General features: G+C 44.9%; 1 protein-coding gene across 1 annotated transcript in view; it reads right to left on the reverse strand.

Annotated features, from left to right (window-relative positions):
- Positions 1-557: 557 nt before the first annotated feature.
- The window catches only part of frmpd2 (FERM and PDZ domain containing 2), a 61,646-nt gene continuing 45,670 nt past the window's right edge, over positions 558-16,533 (reverse strand). Inside the window, exons 25-30 of the mRNA XM_054749047.2 lie at positions 15,860-16,055; positions 14,370-14,584; positions 4,816-4,882; positions 4,489-4,646; positions 1,298-1,346; positions 558-1,036 (exon numbers count right to left, since the gene is read on the reverse strand). Coding sequence (XP_054605022.1) covers positions 4,609-4,646; positions 4,816-4,882; positions 14,370-14,584; positions 15,860-16,055 — 516 coding nt within the window. The 3' untranslated portion in view covers positions 558-1,036; positions 1,298-1,346; positions 4,489-4,608. The remainder of the gene's footprint in view (positions 1,037-1,297; positions 1,347-4,488; positions 4,647-4,815; positions 4,883-14,369; positions 14,585-15,859; positions 16,056-16,533) is intronic.

The raw sequence follows: 16,533 nt of genomic DNA on the forward strand, positions 1-16,533 counted from the left end.
TTGCTTCTTCTTCTTCTTCAGCGATGGTGTATGGTGGACCTGCTGTAAAAACTGATTGCCGTAGCGATGAACATGTCTGTATGGTCAGAATTGATCTTTGTTTCTTCAAACTGAAGTTATTTAAAGAGTTGTCTAAAAAAGGTTAGACCTGGAAAAACACGACACAAATTAAAGATGACAAAGGTTCAGTTTAGACACAGATAGAGCCAAGTCCAGTATTTGTTCAGCTACGATTTTAATGTTTTCATTGTGAGCACGTTGTTGATGTCGGTTGTAAAATGAAAACAATTTTAAAACTCTAAAAATATCTCCAAATGCATCATTCAGTCATCAGCTGTGACCTGAAACGAGGCTGAAAGGGTCACGACCCCACTGTTCATCTTTGTGTAAGTGCAGCCCAGTGCACGGCTCCTTACACACACACACACACACACACACACACACACACACACACACACACACACACACACACACACACACACACACTCACACACACACACACACACACACACACACACACACACACACTCACACACACACACACACACACACACACACACACACACACACACACACACACACACACACACACACACACACAGCCTCGTGCCCACTGCAATGGCATAATTAGAAACATTTGGGATCATTTGCAAAGGGAACACAAACGCTGATGGGAACCAGATGCACCGCTGACTTTCACCGACTATACAGGAACCCCTTGTTTACGAGGGGCCACTGCTGGCTCTTCACGCAGGGAGGTGTGTATGTGTGAGTGTGTGTACGCTGCCTCATTTGTCCACCTACTAGATAGGTGTTTGGACACAGATCATCCGTACTCAGGTCAGGCTCTGTTTAATGGCTTTGCATTTGGTGAGAAAATGAGGATTGTGTTTATTTAATGAGAGTTCATTAGAAGGAAAAAGAAAAGGTACTGAAAAGCAGAAATGTGATGAAAGCTTCCTCTAAATAAAATCCACACAGTCCTCCCTTGGATTAGTTTAGTTGTCATCTTCTTTCAGTGCCTGTAATCGATTTTCTGTAGGAAAGGAAAAGAAAAAGTCACCTCATCAGATCCTTTATACAAACGACTGCAAACTAGATCCATTTGTGAGGATTAGTCATTGGCATTAATATAGGGATTAGTCTGTAACAGATAGGCTTCACATGTGAGGAAGTGCTGCCACCTTGTGAACAATATAAGAATGATGAGATGTATTTTCAGTTTCTGTTAACAGCATTAGAGTACACACTGTATTCAGAGCTGCAGCTGAAGGAAACACGATTATTGGTTACTTACGTATCTAAATGAGGTGTTTCCCCTCACACAGCTGCAGCTGGCAGCTAGTCTGTGTCAGGAGACAGAGATGCAACAATGAGATATGATCTGCAGATTTTTGTTGATATGCAAACAAAACTGAGAAATTATTAATTACATGAGCAAAACAACGCACACTCAAAAACATTGAGAATACTCTGTAAAACTGTCAAAAAGGAAAGTTGTGTGAGGAAAACTAAGTAAATCTTTGTAGCTGCTGCAGGATTTAAAGTGACAGCGTGTAGTTTCCCTGGAGATAGGGGGCGGTAGATACCTAAATCACTGCAAGCAAGCAGTATTTTTGTGTTCAAATAAAACCTTACCAACGGATGGCCATTAGGGTCAGAAATTACTGGGAGTGCAACCTCCAGCAAAACAACAAGAACATCAGATTCCCTTTCATCACTGGCAACAAGTGAAATTTTGTAACCATTTGTTACAGATCAGTAAATGCATTGTGTCCTCACAGACCTCCGAAGAAGGAAACATGGCATCCAATATGGCGTCGCCCAGAGACTTACACCCGCTCCCATGTACTTTAGAACAGATTTTTATAGTTATATGTTATGAAACTGCCAATAATTTCCACAACTGGGCATCTTTTAAGTCATTTACTACAACATTTCGATGGATATTTCCAGAGATTAATAGTAAAAACTACACATTGTCACTTCAAGAGGTTCAAAAACAGCCAGCTGCTGATTGGATGTCATGTGTTTACCTCTGAAAGAGCAGTGGTTAGCTGGTTTGTAGCACACATCACAATATTATTCTACTACTACTACTACTACTACTACTACTACTAATAATAATAATAATTAATTGCACATTTTTAAGTCAGAGACTTAAAAGTACTTTACAGTACAATCATTCACACATTGATGGTGAAGAGCTACATCGTAGCTACAGCTGCCCTGAGGAACATTGACAGAAGCAAGGACCACCTAGTAGAGCCCTGTACTGAAGCCTTAGGCCCTCAGGTTGGCTCGGCCCGACGGCCCGAGGGCCGGGCCAACGACTGTGTAATTACCTCGGACACGGGCCGGGCTGGGTGCCTTTATTTTTAATCGAATTCATTAAAAAAAATGAAACACTTAAACGCAGCAGTAGAGCCCTGCGCGGGACTGTTTTCTTCATCCCGCTCCTGCCCGCTCCCGCTGAATTTCTGACCATTACCGCCCGCACCCGCAGCGTGCATGTCTACTCCCGCCCGCAACCGCAAAACTCGGAGAAATTATTACCTCACAATAAAAGAGATGCATTGAGTTTGCGTCCTCAACATGTCATTTTATAGGCTTTACCGGGGGTCGGCAACCCGCGGCTCTTCCATCCGTCTGATGCGGCTCTCTGTGCTTGTAAAATAATGAATGGATATTTAAATAAAATGCTTTATATTTTACAGAATTAATTTTATATATGTAAGTCAATTCTATGTAAAGATTCTGCGTAAACCTGAACAGGCCCAACCCAGTGTTACTGTGAGACCGGGTTGATGCGTCACGCTTGTGCGTAATCATAGGAGCATTCTGAGCTGACGAGGATGTGTGATTCTGGGACTCTCCTCAGATGGCTCCTGGATGTGTCGCCACATTGGAGACAGGAACAAGCACTATTCAGCCAAAGTTTCATAATCAGGGAACATTTTCTAAGTGACAAGTCTCTCTGAGCGACAGGGTTTGGAAAACACTTGCTTCAGTGGGAGGAACCTTCCTGCATGCACTTTGGTTCTGCGATGCGCTCCAAGCCAATCTCCACAACTTCAGCTCGCTGTGCACATATGTACTGACAGCGAGCTGCGCTGAGCAGCTCAGATGTTCAGATGGGAATCTTTTCTTGGGTGATTTAGCTACATCTGCGATGTGCATAACGAATAAAATGTCAGTTCGTCTGCATGCGTCGGAGTAATTCTTTCTATTATTTCTCCGTCAAAATAAACCGTCAAATACGGGAACTATCCGGTCAACACAAGCCCTGCTTTTGACTGTTTGGTTTTCTTGTGAAAATTGTTGGAAAGAGATAAAATTTAACTTGATTACCACCAGAGCCAGTGCGCCGTTAACTCCGTGACGGTAAATGAGGGAAAAACAAATTGATCGGATCCCGCACGTCTTTTAACACACTGGTCAGGATTGACGCACTTTGTTTTCATTTAGTTGGTTAAAAAAAAGTCAGGCTCGGGCCGGGCCAGAGAATCCTGAAAACCTTTTCGGACCGGGTCGGGCTGGGGCTCCACCTCCTCAGGCCGGGCCGGACACGGGCTCAGATTTTAGGCCCGTGCAGGGCTCTACCACCTAGCCCTCTGACCACCAACAGCAGGTAAGCTTGATGACGTGTCTTGCTCAAGGACACATCAACTGACCCACATGAAGCCTGGATTTGAACCAGCAACCCAATGGTTATAGGGTGGGCATCTAACCCCTGGGTTAGTCACCAATTGGCTTTACGTAGAGTGAGAAGCAACTCTTGATGCACCTCATTGATAACTCCCCCTAAGGTCAAACTGTTGAATGCAGCTTGGCTGCTACAGCCTCCAGATAACAGGTCAAAGGTCAAAGGTCATTGCAGGAGAGGAGGGCTTGTTTGAAAAGGTTGCAGGAGAAAACATCCTTAAGTATGTGTTATCTGAATGAACTAGAAAACTTCTGGAATGATGTTTCTCAGAAAGATTAGACCAAGGTAAAGATGTTTGCCCATAATGCACTGGGTCATGCTTGGTGCAAACTAAATACAGCCTATCAGAACCAAGCTGATCCAGTTGTCAGCCCGGTGGTGGAGAGCTGATGGTTTGGGCTCTTTACAGCCTCTGAGCCTCCCAGGAACTCTGTAGACCAAAGTCCTCTAGAACCTAATGTGAGTCTGAAAGTTGAGGTTTGGACCAAACTGGGTCATTGAACAGAACAATGGTCCAAACACAGCAGCAGATCTGCAACATAACAGGTGCTGTGGTGGTCCAGTCTCAATCCAGACCTGAACCTGAAAGTCTAGTGGTAGATCCTTCAGAGAAGTGCCTGGAACTAAAGCAAGAGGTTAGAGGGCCCTGATGAGCGGGACTCAGATTTCCACACACAAACTTCTTTTGTACAAAAGAATAGCGACACGGTGGAATCTTTCTATCCTTAATAACAGGAGAAAATATCCGAGTATCATTGGGGGTGTTATGGAGTGTTGCTGACCTTGTTGTGCTGGAGGCTCTCTTCAAGATCTGACCAGTTGTGATGTCATCAGTCTTCATTGCTGCACTGTTGCCTCTAAACATCCACCAACGTTGTCGCCGTGTTGTATTCTGTGATCTTTCATGTGCCAATGAACTGATGCAGAGGAGGAAGAATCCCTGCAGACAACAATTCCTTTCAAGAGTTTGGCACACACGCACACACACACACACACACACACACACACACACACACACACACACACACACACACACGCACGCACGCACGCACGCACGCACGCACAGACACAGATGCTTGTGTGTATTTTTGTTTACAGAACTTGTGTACCTGCTGGTGGCCGACAGAGCGTTAGTTGGACTTCGGGTGGTGACGTCTTGAACAGCTTTAGCACTTTCTAGAAAAAGGAGAAGAGCATTTTACACAGAAATGACATGGATATAAAGGCCACGACGGAATGATCAGAATTTTACAAAACAAGTACTATGATCTGGTTTGTACGTGACATTTTAGGTTAGATGAGCTCCTTAATGGATGCAGGACTGGTATACAGAACAACACAGAAGAGTTTGACTATAGAAACAGAGAAAGTCTATCCTAGTTCAGTTCTAGAGTTGATCAGCAGGACATATTGAAGGTCCTAAATCTTGTAAAATTAACTTTTTGGAGCTTTTGACCATGTTTCCTCGTTATTTTCTTCTGAAAAACAGCCCCAAAGCATGTTCCTGTCTCAGATGCTACTTCATGTTAGCCTTGCTAAGCTATTGCAAAAGGTTGGATGAGGCATGGCTGTGTCATCATTGCCCCGATCCCCTTCCAGGTACTCGAGTCCAGATCACCCAGTCTATCTATTTAGCTAGCAGGATGTTTAACCTCCACATTCATGAAGAAGTGATGCGTTTCTAATCTAGTCTGCACTTTAAATAATACCAAGAACCCAAGAGTGAGTTTTAGTCTGCAAGAGAACAGGAGCTGTGAGTACAATCAAAATGCTAACTGCTAGCCTCTAGCTGTTTGGCTGTAAAGTTTGGTGTGTGAGTGTCAGAGACGGACTGGAACAATATTTCAGGCCAAGAATTTTATCCATTTGAGTGGTGTGTGTGTGTGTGTGTGTGTGTGTGTGTGTGTGTGTGTGTGTGTGTGTGTGTGTGTGTGTGTGTGTGCCTATATCATTGCTTATATCAATAACGCCCTTCAACATGGGTTCATCCGCCTTTCCACCTCGCCAGGAGCCGCGGGTTTCTTCTTTGTAAAGAAGAAGGAGGGGGTCTTCGCCCATGCATCGACTTCCGGGGTTTAAACAAGATCACGGTCCGCGATCGCCACCCCTTGCCTCTAATGACCACCGCCCTGGATGTAGTGTCCCAGTCCACCATTTTCACCAAGTTGGACCTACGCAGTGCGTACAATCTGGTCAGGATAAAGCAAGGCGACGAGTGGAAGACCGCCTTTATCACCCCGACAGGCCACTGGGAGTACCTTGTGATGCCTTTTGGCTTGTGCAAAAGCCCCGCCGTTTTCCAACGCCTCATTACGGACGTCCTGAGAGACATGTTGGGCAGATGGGTTTTCGTCTACCTCGATGACATCTTGATTTACTCCCGAACCCTAGAGGAACATGTCACACACGTCCGAGCAGTCCTCTCCCGGCTGTTGGAAAACCGGCTCTACTGCAAGCTGGAGAAGTGTGCTTTTCATCAGGAGACCATTTCCTTCCTGGGGTTCATCGTCTCATCCCAGGGTTTCTCAATGGACCCCCAGAAAGTTCAGGCTGTGGCCCAATGGCCGATACCCACTTCCCTGAAGCAGCTGCAGAGCTTCCTGGGCTTTTCGAATTTCTACTGACGCTTCATACGCGGTTTCAGCTCCATCACGGCCCCTCTCACTGCCCTAACCAAAACATCCAACCAGACCCGCCCATTCCGTCTAACCCCTGAGGCCACACAGGCTTTCCACACCCTGGTCCATCGCTTCACCACTGCCCCCATCCTCGTGCACCCGGATCCAACAAAGCCTTTTGTGGTGGAAGTGGACGCTTCTGAAGTGGGAGCAGGGGCGGTCCTGTCCCAACACGGTCCCGATTCCAAACTGCACCCTTGTGCTTACTTCTCCCATAAATTCACATCAACCCAGAGCAATTATGGGGTAGGTGACAGGGAACTCCTGGCTATTAAATGGGCCTTGGAGGAATGGCAGCAGTGGTTGCTGGGCACAACGGACCCTTTTACCATCTGGACGGACCACCAAAACCTCATCCACATCCAGCATGCCTGGCAACTTAACCCCTGTCAGGCCCGCTGGGCGCTTTTCTTTGAACCCTATCACTTCCACCTGGCCTATCGTCCCGGTTCAAAGAATCTGAAGGCTGATGCCCTCTCCCGCCGTTACACCCAGTCTGCACCAGCCAGGGAACCACCTCCTATTCTCCCAGCCCAGAAAATCATTGCTGCTCTCCACTGACCGGTAGAGGACGCCATCCGAGCTGCCTTGCCCACCGATCCCGCACCAGCCGATACGCCTCCCGACAGGCTTTATGTGCCTTCCTCCTGCCGCTCTGAAGCCCTGGCCTGGGGGCATGCATCCCGTCTGGCTGGGCACCAAGGGGAGACCCAAACCCTCCAGTTCCTGCAATGTGCACTATGGTGGCCCTCCATGGCTAAAGACGTAAAGGAATACGTGGCCGCCTGTCCCACTTGCGCCCGTTCCAAGACACCAAACCAACCCCTGACCGGAGATCTACAACCTCTCCCAATACAGCACCGACCATGGTCCCACATCGGTCTGGACTTTGTGACCGGGCTACCTCCTGTCAACCAGCTCGAGACCATCCTAACCATCGTGGACAGGTTCTCGAAGGTGGTTCACCTGGTGGCGCTGCCTGTTCTGCCCACAGCCAAGCAGACGGCTGAGATCCTCCTGGAGCAGGTGGTGCGCCTCCATGGTTCCCCCAGGATATTGTTTCAGATCAGGGACCCCAGTTAATGTCCAGATTCTGGAAAGCCTTCTGTCAGCTGGTTGGTGCCAGTAGCAGTCTCTCCTCTGGTTACCACCCCCAAACCAATGGGCAGACCGAGCGTACCAATCAGCAGTTTGGTCGGTACCTCCGCAGCTTTGCCTCGTCTCAGCCAACCACTTGGCCCAAATACCTTCTGTGGGTGGAGATGTCCCATAATCTCCACATTTCCTCGGCCACTGGTCTCTCCCCGTTCGAGCTCTGCAATGGGTACCAGCCTCCTCTCTTCCACCACCAGGAACCAGAGACTGAGGTGCCCGCTGCCCAGACCCTGGTCCGGCGTTGCCGCCTCGCCTGGATCCATGCTCGGGCAGCCATCCAGCGAGCCAACACGGAGTACGCTCGCCAGCACAGACGCCGCCACCGGACGGGGCCGGTTTTCCAACCTGGCGACAGGGTATGGGTGTCTACCCGGAACATGCGCCTGCCCGCTGGCTCCCGGAAACTCGCTGCACGGTTTGTGGGACCCTACCCGGTGGAGAGGGTCATTAACATGGTGGCTTACCGCATCCGCCTGCCCAGGCCTCTCAGAGTTCATCCCGTCTTCCATGTGTCCCAGTTGAGGCCTGTATGGACTTCTCCCCTCGCTCCTCCTCCAAATCCAGAGCCTCCGCCTCGAGGAGTTGGCGAGGATGGGATTTTCGCCGTGCGGCGCCTGCTGGACGCCCGTCGCCGTGGCAGAGGCTGGCAATACCTGGTGGATTGGGCGGGGTTACGGTCCAGAGGAACGTTCCTGGGAGCCGACGAGCGCAATCATGGACCCCTCGCTCATCTCTGATTTCTTGGCCAATCGCCCTGGGACTTCTGGGGCCATCCCTCGGGTGGGGGGTCCTGTCACGCTGCCTTTCTCTCAGCCCTCGACATCCTCCCCTGGAGGAACCCACACTCATTCAGCCCAGTCAAACTCCACTACCCAGCATTCCCAGCGCCAGCCTTCCGGCTCACGTCACCCGCCACGTCTACATAAGGAAGTGCAGCGTAACACCAGATCAATCAGTCCTCGATCCTAACCAGACTATGTTCCAAGTCCTCACCGAATCCTACCGGATTACTCTAACCAGTTCTGACCAGACCAGCCCAAGCTACTCACCCTGCCGACTCGTAGTAAGTCAGCTTGTTTCCTTTTGGAGCCGCCGTGCTCACTAGCCTGTTACGGTTTGGCTCCTAGAGCAAACGCGTGTCTATCTGCCCGGCGTCAGTCACTCTGCGCTTGGGTCATAAACACACGCTACAATCCAAACTCTCGCTCCGGTCCCGCTCAGCTCAAGTCAGGCCTAACACAATGTCATATTAATAATAAATGATTATACCTTGTGTTTTACTACAGCATTGTTAAATCTTCAGATTATTAAGAATGCGTTGTTTCAGCTGTGAGATTAGTCGATGGGATCATTGAAAAAGAACATTTGTCACAGACTCCATGGAAACTTTCAGAGAATCCACAAAAAGTGGCTTTTAATCGGTTTTGTTACTGACATGTTTTTGTGAGTTTAGAAAAGAAGCAGATGAGACGGCGTGTCCGACTATTTTGTTTTTTATCTGATAATATTAGAACATGTCAGTGATGTCTGGGGTGTTTTTACAAACACTGTATAATTAACACTCCTGGACAGGGTATGAATTACACAGAGGCTTCTGGAGGAACCCAGTGATGGGGGGGTGTTCTGTTTTGCCTTGGCCCCCAAAATGCCTTGAAACGGCCCTGGGTGTGTGATTGAATTTTGAAGGTGATCTGAATGGTATCAGATGTATAAATATTACATGTGTATGACTTATTGTTTTATACAGGTAAAAACATGTAGTGAAGATAAATCTACCTACATTTTACTTTCAAACACTTTTTTTGTTTTCTTCTTTTCATTTAACTGTTTTCCTGTCCTGTCTGTCTCTCATCTTCCTGCATCTCCTCTAAACTCTCCAGAAAAACTGCTGCTTGGATTCTTACTTTTTCACCTCATGAGTTACTTTTGAGCAGATCAAAGGGATCTCCTGACCGCAAAGCGGTATCGGTGCATCCCTAGTCAGAGCCAGAGAGATCTGTAATAAATCCAAGGGGAAAGGCGAGAGGCCAAATCCAGAGACGGGCCGGCGTTCGGTACACCAGGTAGACTGAGAGGCAGAGTCACAGACAGGGAGCATACAGGAGGCGAGGTCGAGAAGCAGATCCAAGATCTGTACAACAGGCAGGCTTTTAATCAAAGCAACAGGATCCAAACAGGGGCGAGACATGGTCCCAGGGGTGCGCGCACCACACTTAGGGAATCCCTGATCTAAAGTAATAATATCTAAACCCCTAGGTTTTTATTTTGTAAGCTTAAATGGCAGAGTTACGGCTCTGGATAATGGCTGGAGATGGTGATTCTGCCCTACAGCATAGTGTGCATGTGTGCTATTAAACGGATGAAAACAACAACATTCAAAGGGTCTAGAGCCATTCAAGTTTCTAAAATCTCCTCCTCCTCTCCTTGATGATGTCACAATATGGACCAGGGGCCTCATTTTTAAAGCTTACTTATGCCCAAAATGGGGTCAAAAAACTGCAACTTTCCATGCAAACTTTGGGATTTATAAAAGAAGACGTAGAGGGAAAATGTGTGCAACTTTAAGTTGACTAAGGACCTTGCTTTCGCACATTTTGGACATGGAGAGCACCTGCAGTGCTGCTGTAGCCTGGCAAGCCAGGCTAAATAAATGTATTATTGCAAAGCAAGCATTTGGTCTAGTTCACTAGGCTAGTGTTGCTGCTGAGAAGGATACAATTATGAATTCCAGCAGCAGTAACACTTGTACCGCTTCATGCACACACAGAACAAGAACCCAGACCACACACCACTCCTGGACCTGTACCATCAAAGCTCTGATAAAGAAGGTTCAGCAGTGGCTACACTTCCTGCATGTCCTCAAGATGGACAATCTGGAGCTGATGCTTTTGCTGGGCTTCTACACTCCTCTGAGGAGAATATGCTCACATATGCAGGTTCCATAGCTGAGGACAGGAAGTCGGTGCAGTATCAAACACTGCTCAGAAAGTCATTGACTACCTTCCACTCAACCCTGGAGCATATCTCCATGTCCTACAGAACCGTGGCTAACACTGTGACCCCCCACACCACATACCCTCTGTCTGACCTGCTCACCTTAGGGAAGCTCTACAGGTCAATCCCAGGGGCGGAGCTTGATATGTGCAACATGTGCGGCCGAACAGGGCGGCAGTCTGGAGGGGGCGGCATTTAATTTCCTTTTCTTTTTTTTTTTTAGCATCAACCAATACATAAACAAAACATAGAAATCGCATGTTCTTCATAATAATAATAGTGATGAGTGATGATAATAAGAATATTTCTGTAATAAAAGCACAACAAGGTCATTGTTTGCATTTATATTGTGATTTTATTGAGCGCCCTTGTGTCCGCCATGCCCCTGTGGATGCAGGGTGGGATAGTGCGCTCTATAGCGCCCTTCATCAGGTGGGGGTGGAGGGATCTCGGAGAATGACGATGGAGGGATACAGGTACCGTTTCACATATCACCACTCACAAACATAACGGAGAAGAAATGGTCGAAGCCATCTGGTGCCCAATTTAGAAAAAAAAAGAAGATAAGAGGAGGAGAAACGAGGAAAAGATGCAGGTATGAGTGTCTTTATTATTTAGTTGGTATTTTTCCCACCTATCCCCCACCTTATTGATTAACTAACCTAACTTATATATATATATATATATATATATATATATATATATATATATATATATATATATATGTATATATGTATATATATATATGTATATATGTATGTATATATATATATATATATATATATATATATATATATATACATATATACATATATACATATATATATATATATACATATATATATATATATATATATATATATATATATATGTATATATGTATGTATATATATATATATATATATATATATATATATATATATATATATGTATATATGTGTGTGTGTGTATATATATATATATATATATATATATATATATGTATATATGTATATATGTATGTATGTATGTGTATATATATATATATATATATATATATATATATATATATATATATATATAGCCATGCCGTGATGTGGGGGCTGCGGGGTGCGTCGACATGGTTGGGACATAGAAGGGGGTGCGTGGCTAAATAAGTTTGGGAACCGCTGCTTTAGATCATCTAAATAATTTTTGTACAGATGCAAAAAAGTTACATCTCAGAGCTAAGGTGAGTAGCATCAAGCTTCCAGATCGGTTTGCAGTAATTAACGGGCTATGCTAAATAACCAGTTCAGTGTGGGGATATCTACTTTATTTGATTAACACGCCTGGACTTTACACAGCTGAAACAATGAAGGCATAACCGGATCTATTATATGTTGAGCGGGTTAACTCCGTGACACTGTTTGTCGTTGGAGATAAACAGAGTCTCTGTTTATTTTGACAAGCAACTTAAACAGAAACACAAACAAACAACATTAGAAGGAGCCTGCAACAATTACACAACACATAACAGGACCATTATCGTGGGTCACTCACAGAACTACACACCACACTATCATTGTCATTTTCACACACGATTATTTCTCAGAACTAATCACCTCATCTCGCTTCTGCCTTCTCTCCCAGCCCCCCCCCCCCCCCCCCCCCCCCTGCATCCATATTAAAATCGTATAAGTCATTAGATGGCTATAAATTTTTCGTGTGTGGAGATGTGGGGCAAATACTTGACCTTTTTACTCTTTCTTGAGACTGGCTGCTACGATGTGGGTGGATCATCCACTTGAATTTCTCTTCATCACTTTTAACCATTGCCTTTGGCCAATTTTATCAACTTTAAACCTGTAAAATTTTACATTACTCTATCTTTTGTCTATCTGTGCAGCCTGCAGCACTGCATGTGTTAACCATGCTGATTTTATTTAGCCAATATTTAGCTAAGAACTGACAAAAACGGTGGTCAACCAGAGTGTGCTGTCAAAACAGAGCAGGAACATCAAATTGAAGCATTTTTTAGCATTACTTTAAAACTTTATTTAGCTATCCCTTCTTTTACACCTCTGCATGTTTTGGACCAGCTACCTGCTGCTCTTATAGTGGAGCTCATGCTGACATTGAACCTCTGAACTCTATAGAAGTAAAAAGTATAGGCCTACTTTTCCACTGATGATTTTTGAGAATGTACATTTTTTCAAATATCTTTTTCTGTTTTGTGCTGGAACCTGTTGTGTTCGTCTGCACTTGAGGCAGGATTTAAAGAATGTTTACATCCTTGGGAAAACCAGGTTATTTTATTATGCCCTGATACGGAAGACGCTACAATAGAAAAAATGTTAGACTTTCTCTGTCTTTACATAAAGAGGAAAAATAATTTGTTTCTTGGCCCTGGAGCATAACGTTTATTACCGTATTTTCCAGACTATAAGCCACTACTTTTTTCCCACACTTTGAACCATGCGGCTTATAATGAGGTGTGACTTCACTGTAGATTTTCCTTCACCCGCCAGGGGTTGCTTTAGCAGAAAGTGAAACAGGTGGGATTCAAAGTTGGAAATCAAAGAAAGTGCTCATTTTAATTTAGCACATGCAAGCGGCAGGCACGACGAAGAATTGTTTTCAAGCCCATAAACCCTCATCATGGAAACTACATGAAGGAGTTCATATGATGTTGCATTTAAGTTGAAGGCCATCGATCTGGCTGTAAAGGAGGGAAACAGAGCTGCCGCACGTAAGCTTGGCGTGAATGAATCCATGGTTCGGCATTGGAGCTGGCAGCGGGAGGACCTCATTCAATGCCAAAAAACTAGAAAGGCTTTCAGAGGACAGAAAAGCAAGTGGCCTGAACTTGAAAATATTCTTGAGGACTGGGTTAACACTCAGAGAGCAGGTGGCTGAGGTGTGTCCACCGTGCAAATCCGGCTTAAAGCTAAATCATTTGCACGCGAAATGAATTTAGATAATTTCAACGGAGGACCATCCTGGTGTTTTAGATTCATGAGAAGAAAGAACTTGTCCATCAGGGAGCGGAAAACTCTCTGTCAGCAACTCCCCCCGGACTACAAGAAAAAACTTGCAAGTTTCCAAAAATGTGTTCAAACAAAGATCGCGGAGAACGCCATAGGACCAGATGACATTATAAATATGGATGAGTTGCCACTGACATTTGATCTGCCTCTGACCAAAACGATAAAAAAGACAGGTGCATCATCCATTATGGTGAAAACCACTGCGCATGAGAGGGCACATTTCACCTGTGTCCTGGGCTGCACCGCATCTGGAAAGAAGCTTCCTCCAATGGTCATTTTTAAGCGCAAAACTATGCCGAAATACCAACTCCCGAAGCATATTGGTGTTAAAGTTAACCAGAAAGGTTGTATGCTAGAAAGTCTAATGAAGGAATGGTTAAAGGAGTGCTACGGAAAGTGCCCAGAAGGATTTTGGGGGGTTGGGGTGCGGCTTTTAGCCCGGTGCAGCTGATATAAGTACAGTTCCATATATATATATTTTAAAACTTAGTAGGTGTGTCTTATATTGAGGTGCACTCTATAGTCCGGAAAATACGGTAGTTAACCATTCCCAACCTAACAGCTTTATAAGCACAACACAAGGACCCCTGCTTGAGGGAGTTACCATCTGTCAGTAAACACATCATCACAAAAACCCATCATACAGACTTAACTCAAATAAGCTACTGTGTTTTTCCGTTTACTTTGGGTTCTTTAATTGCAGAGGAAATGGACAAATGTAATTATGGGTTAGGGTTGTTGGGGTATCCAGTACCACGTCTCTGCTTACACTGATGAGAAGTGTGGGTAATGTGAGTGGAAAGCAAACCCGAGTGAGATGACACTTACTGCATAGGATAGCTCCTTCAGTGGCTGGCCGTTGATGGCCAACAGAACGTCTCCCTCTTGGATTTTGCCACTCTGCTCTGCTGGCTGTCCAGGAAAAAGATGCTTTATCCAGACCAGGCTTGTAAATTCCTTTGTGGGAGGGTCCAGTTCACACATCAGGAAGCTAAATCCCAGACCACTGGTGTTCTTGGTCAGTGTCACCTCCTGGACGTTTTCTTGTACAGGGGATAGACAAAAAAAAAGATAGAAAATTTGTTTATATTTTTGTTGTTTCTTTTAGGGTTTGATGAAAACATGTTGATTGAATAAAATAAGAAAACTAAAATATAATCCGATAAACAACTTTAACAACTTTATCACCCACTAATGGCCAAGAGAATGATTACACCCTCATTGTCGATAAGTAAACTCCCTAACCTCACCCTGCAGTCCTTATGCAGTCCTTAGTCCATGTTTCCAATTTAATTTCATTGAACTGTTCCTGATCATTTGTAAACTTTTTGTTGCTTAGTTACTTCAGCATCCTTTCTGTGTAAACTCAACAATCTCATCTAAGGATAGATAACAAAAATGTCTATAAACATGCAGGAAAGGCCTTTGCAGTTCATTTTATTTAAAATAGATTTTCCTCCCCTGACTTGTTAAGAAAATCAACCTTTAAAAGGAGTCAAATGTGATCAGCCTGTGATATTTTCAAAGCACTAGATGCAGGAAGATGGAAATAGACAGATCAAGAGGAAGTCCAAGGGTGGGGGTTGTGTGAAAGTTCACCTTCAGGCCATCAGAGAAGTATTGCCTCTTAAGCTTGATTTATGCATCTCTGTCTGCGTGCGTACAGAATCACGAAATGCCATTATGCATTGACGCAAGGGCGCCAACGCAGGCCCGCAGGGGTTGAAATGCCCAAATTTGTACCTAATTATTTATCAAAAGTGACGAAGACGGCAAGCCTGTTATTGGTCAGGAAACCACTTTCTCTAAATTTATAAACAGCACCTCCATTCCCCCTCAGAATAATCTAGTGACAGGCAAGGAGCAGATCAAAGAAGGTCTTGTGCAAAATGTTTGACAATAAAAGTTTATACACCCATGACTGAAGAATACAAAGATATACAGCAAACGTTTTATCTATGACAAAAATGATGGGAGGTTTAGAGGTTGCGACTGCTAGACGAGAATAAGGGACAAATGTATTTGTGTTAAAGTGTCTCTTAAATACACAAACTCGAAATGCAAACACACATTAGTAAATAGAACATCTTGGACCGGACACATGGCTGTAATTGTGGTGGGATACCCCCAGAAAAACGTTACGCCCTCTGCTGTCCTGACGGGATTTCCTTTGCAACACTCCCCAGGCAATAGAGACGTTCAAAGGGAAAGCATCTTCATCAATGCATGTGTGCATCTCCAAACCCAAGCCGAAGGAGAAGTATAAATCAGGCTTTAGACGGCTATAGAGGAAGATCAAGGCCGTTGTTATGTCATACCATCAGAGACAAAGCTGTAGTCTCTGGGATGGTCAGGTGATGAGTTTAGAGGCATGCTGATGGACGAGCAGCTGTTGTGTCTCTGGTTGCTGCTGGTTCGACTGAGGCTTTGATTGGATGCACAACTACTGTTGTCAGTGCTGACGGAAACTTTGGGTAAGTTGGTTGGCTCCCGCTCAACTACGAAGCAGACCACCTGGGCAGCAGGAACAGAGCATAACACAATGAGATAGTGGGAGAAGAACAGGATGGGTTTTCCAATGGAAACAGTAAAACTCACTCATATCTTTCTGTGTGTCATCTTATTTTTGTGCGTTTATCACCACATTTAGGAAAAAATGGTTCATTTAAAGTTCATTTAAAGGGAACATATCATGCAAAGTCACTCTTTGTATCATTTTGTGCTGCCATATGGATTTCTACTGCCACTGTAAACACTTCAAACATGATCTAAAACTTTTCCATCCATTTTCTGTAAGTGACTGTTTTCAGGAATTGTATGCCTAAAACAGTTTCAAAAAATCCCCAATTGTGATGTCACAAACAGGGAAATTTGCTCAGAGCCACCCTCTCACCCTATTTGTGTAAACTGGAGGAGCAGCAGCTCTACTCTGAGCAACTCCGGGCTTCTCAGCTTTTTGCAGCCAAAGCTGGGGTGGGTATGGCCAGCTCCA

This window comes from Nothobranchius furzeri, chromosome 16 (assembly GCF_043380555.1).
Source record: "Nothobranchius furzeri strain GRZ-AD chromosome 16, NfurGRZ-RIMD1, whole genome shotgun sequence".
NCBI classification, from domain to species: Eukaryota; Metazoa; Chordata; class Actinopteri; order Cyprinodontiformes; family Nothobranchiidae; genus Nothobranchius; species Nothobranchius furzeri.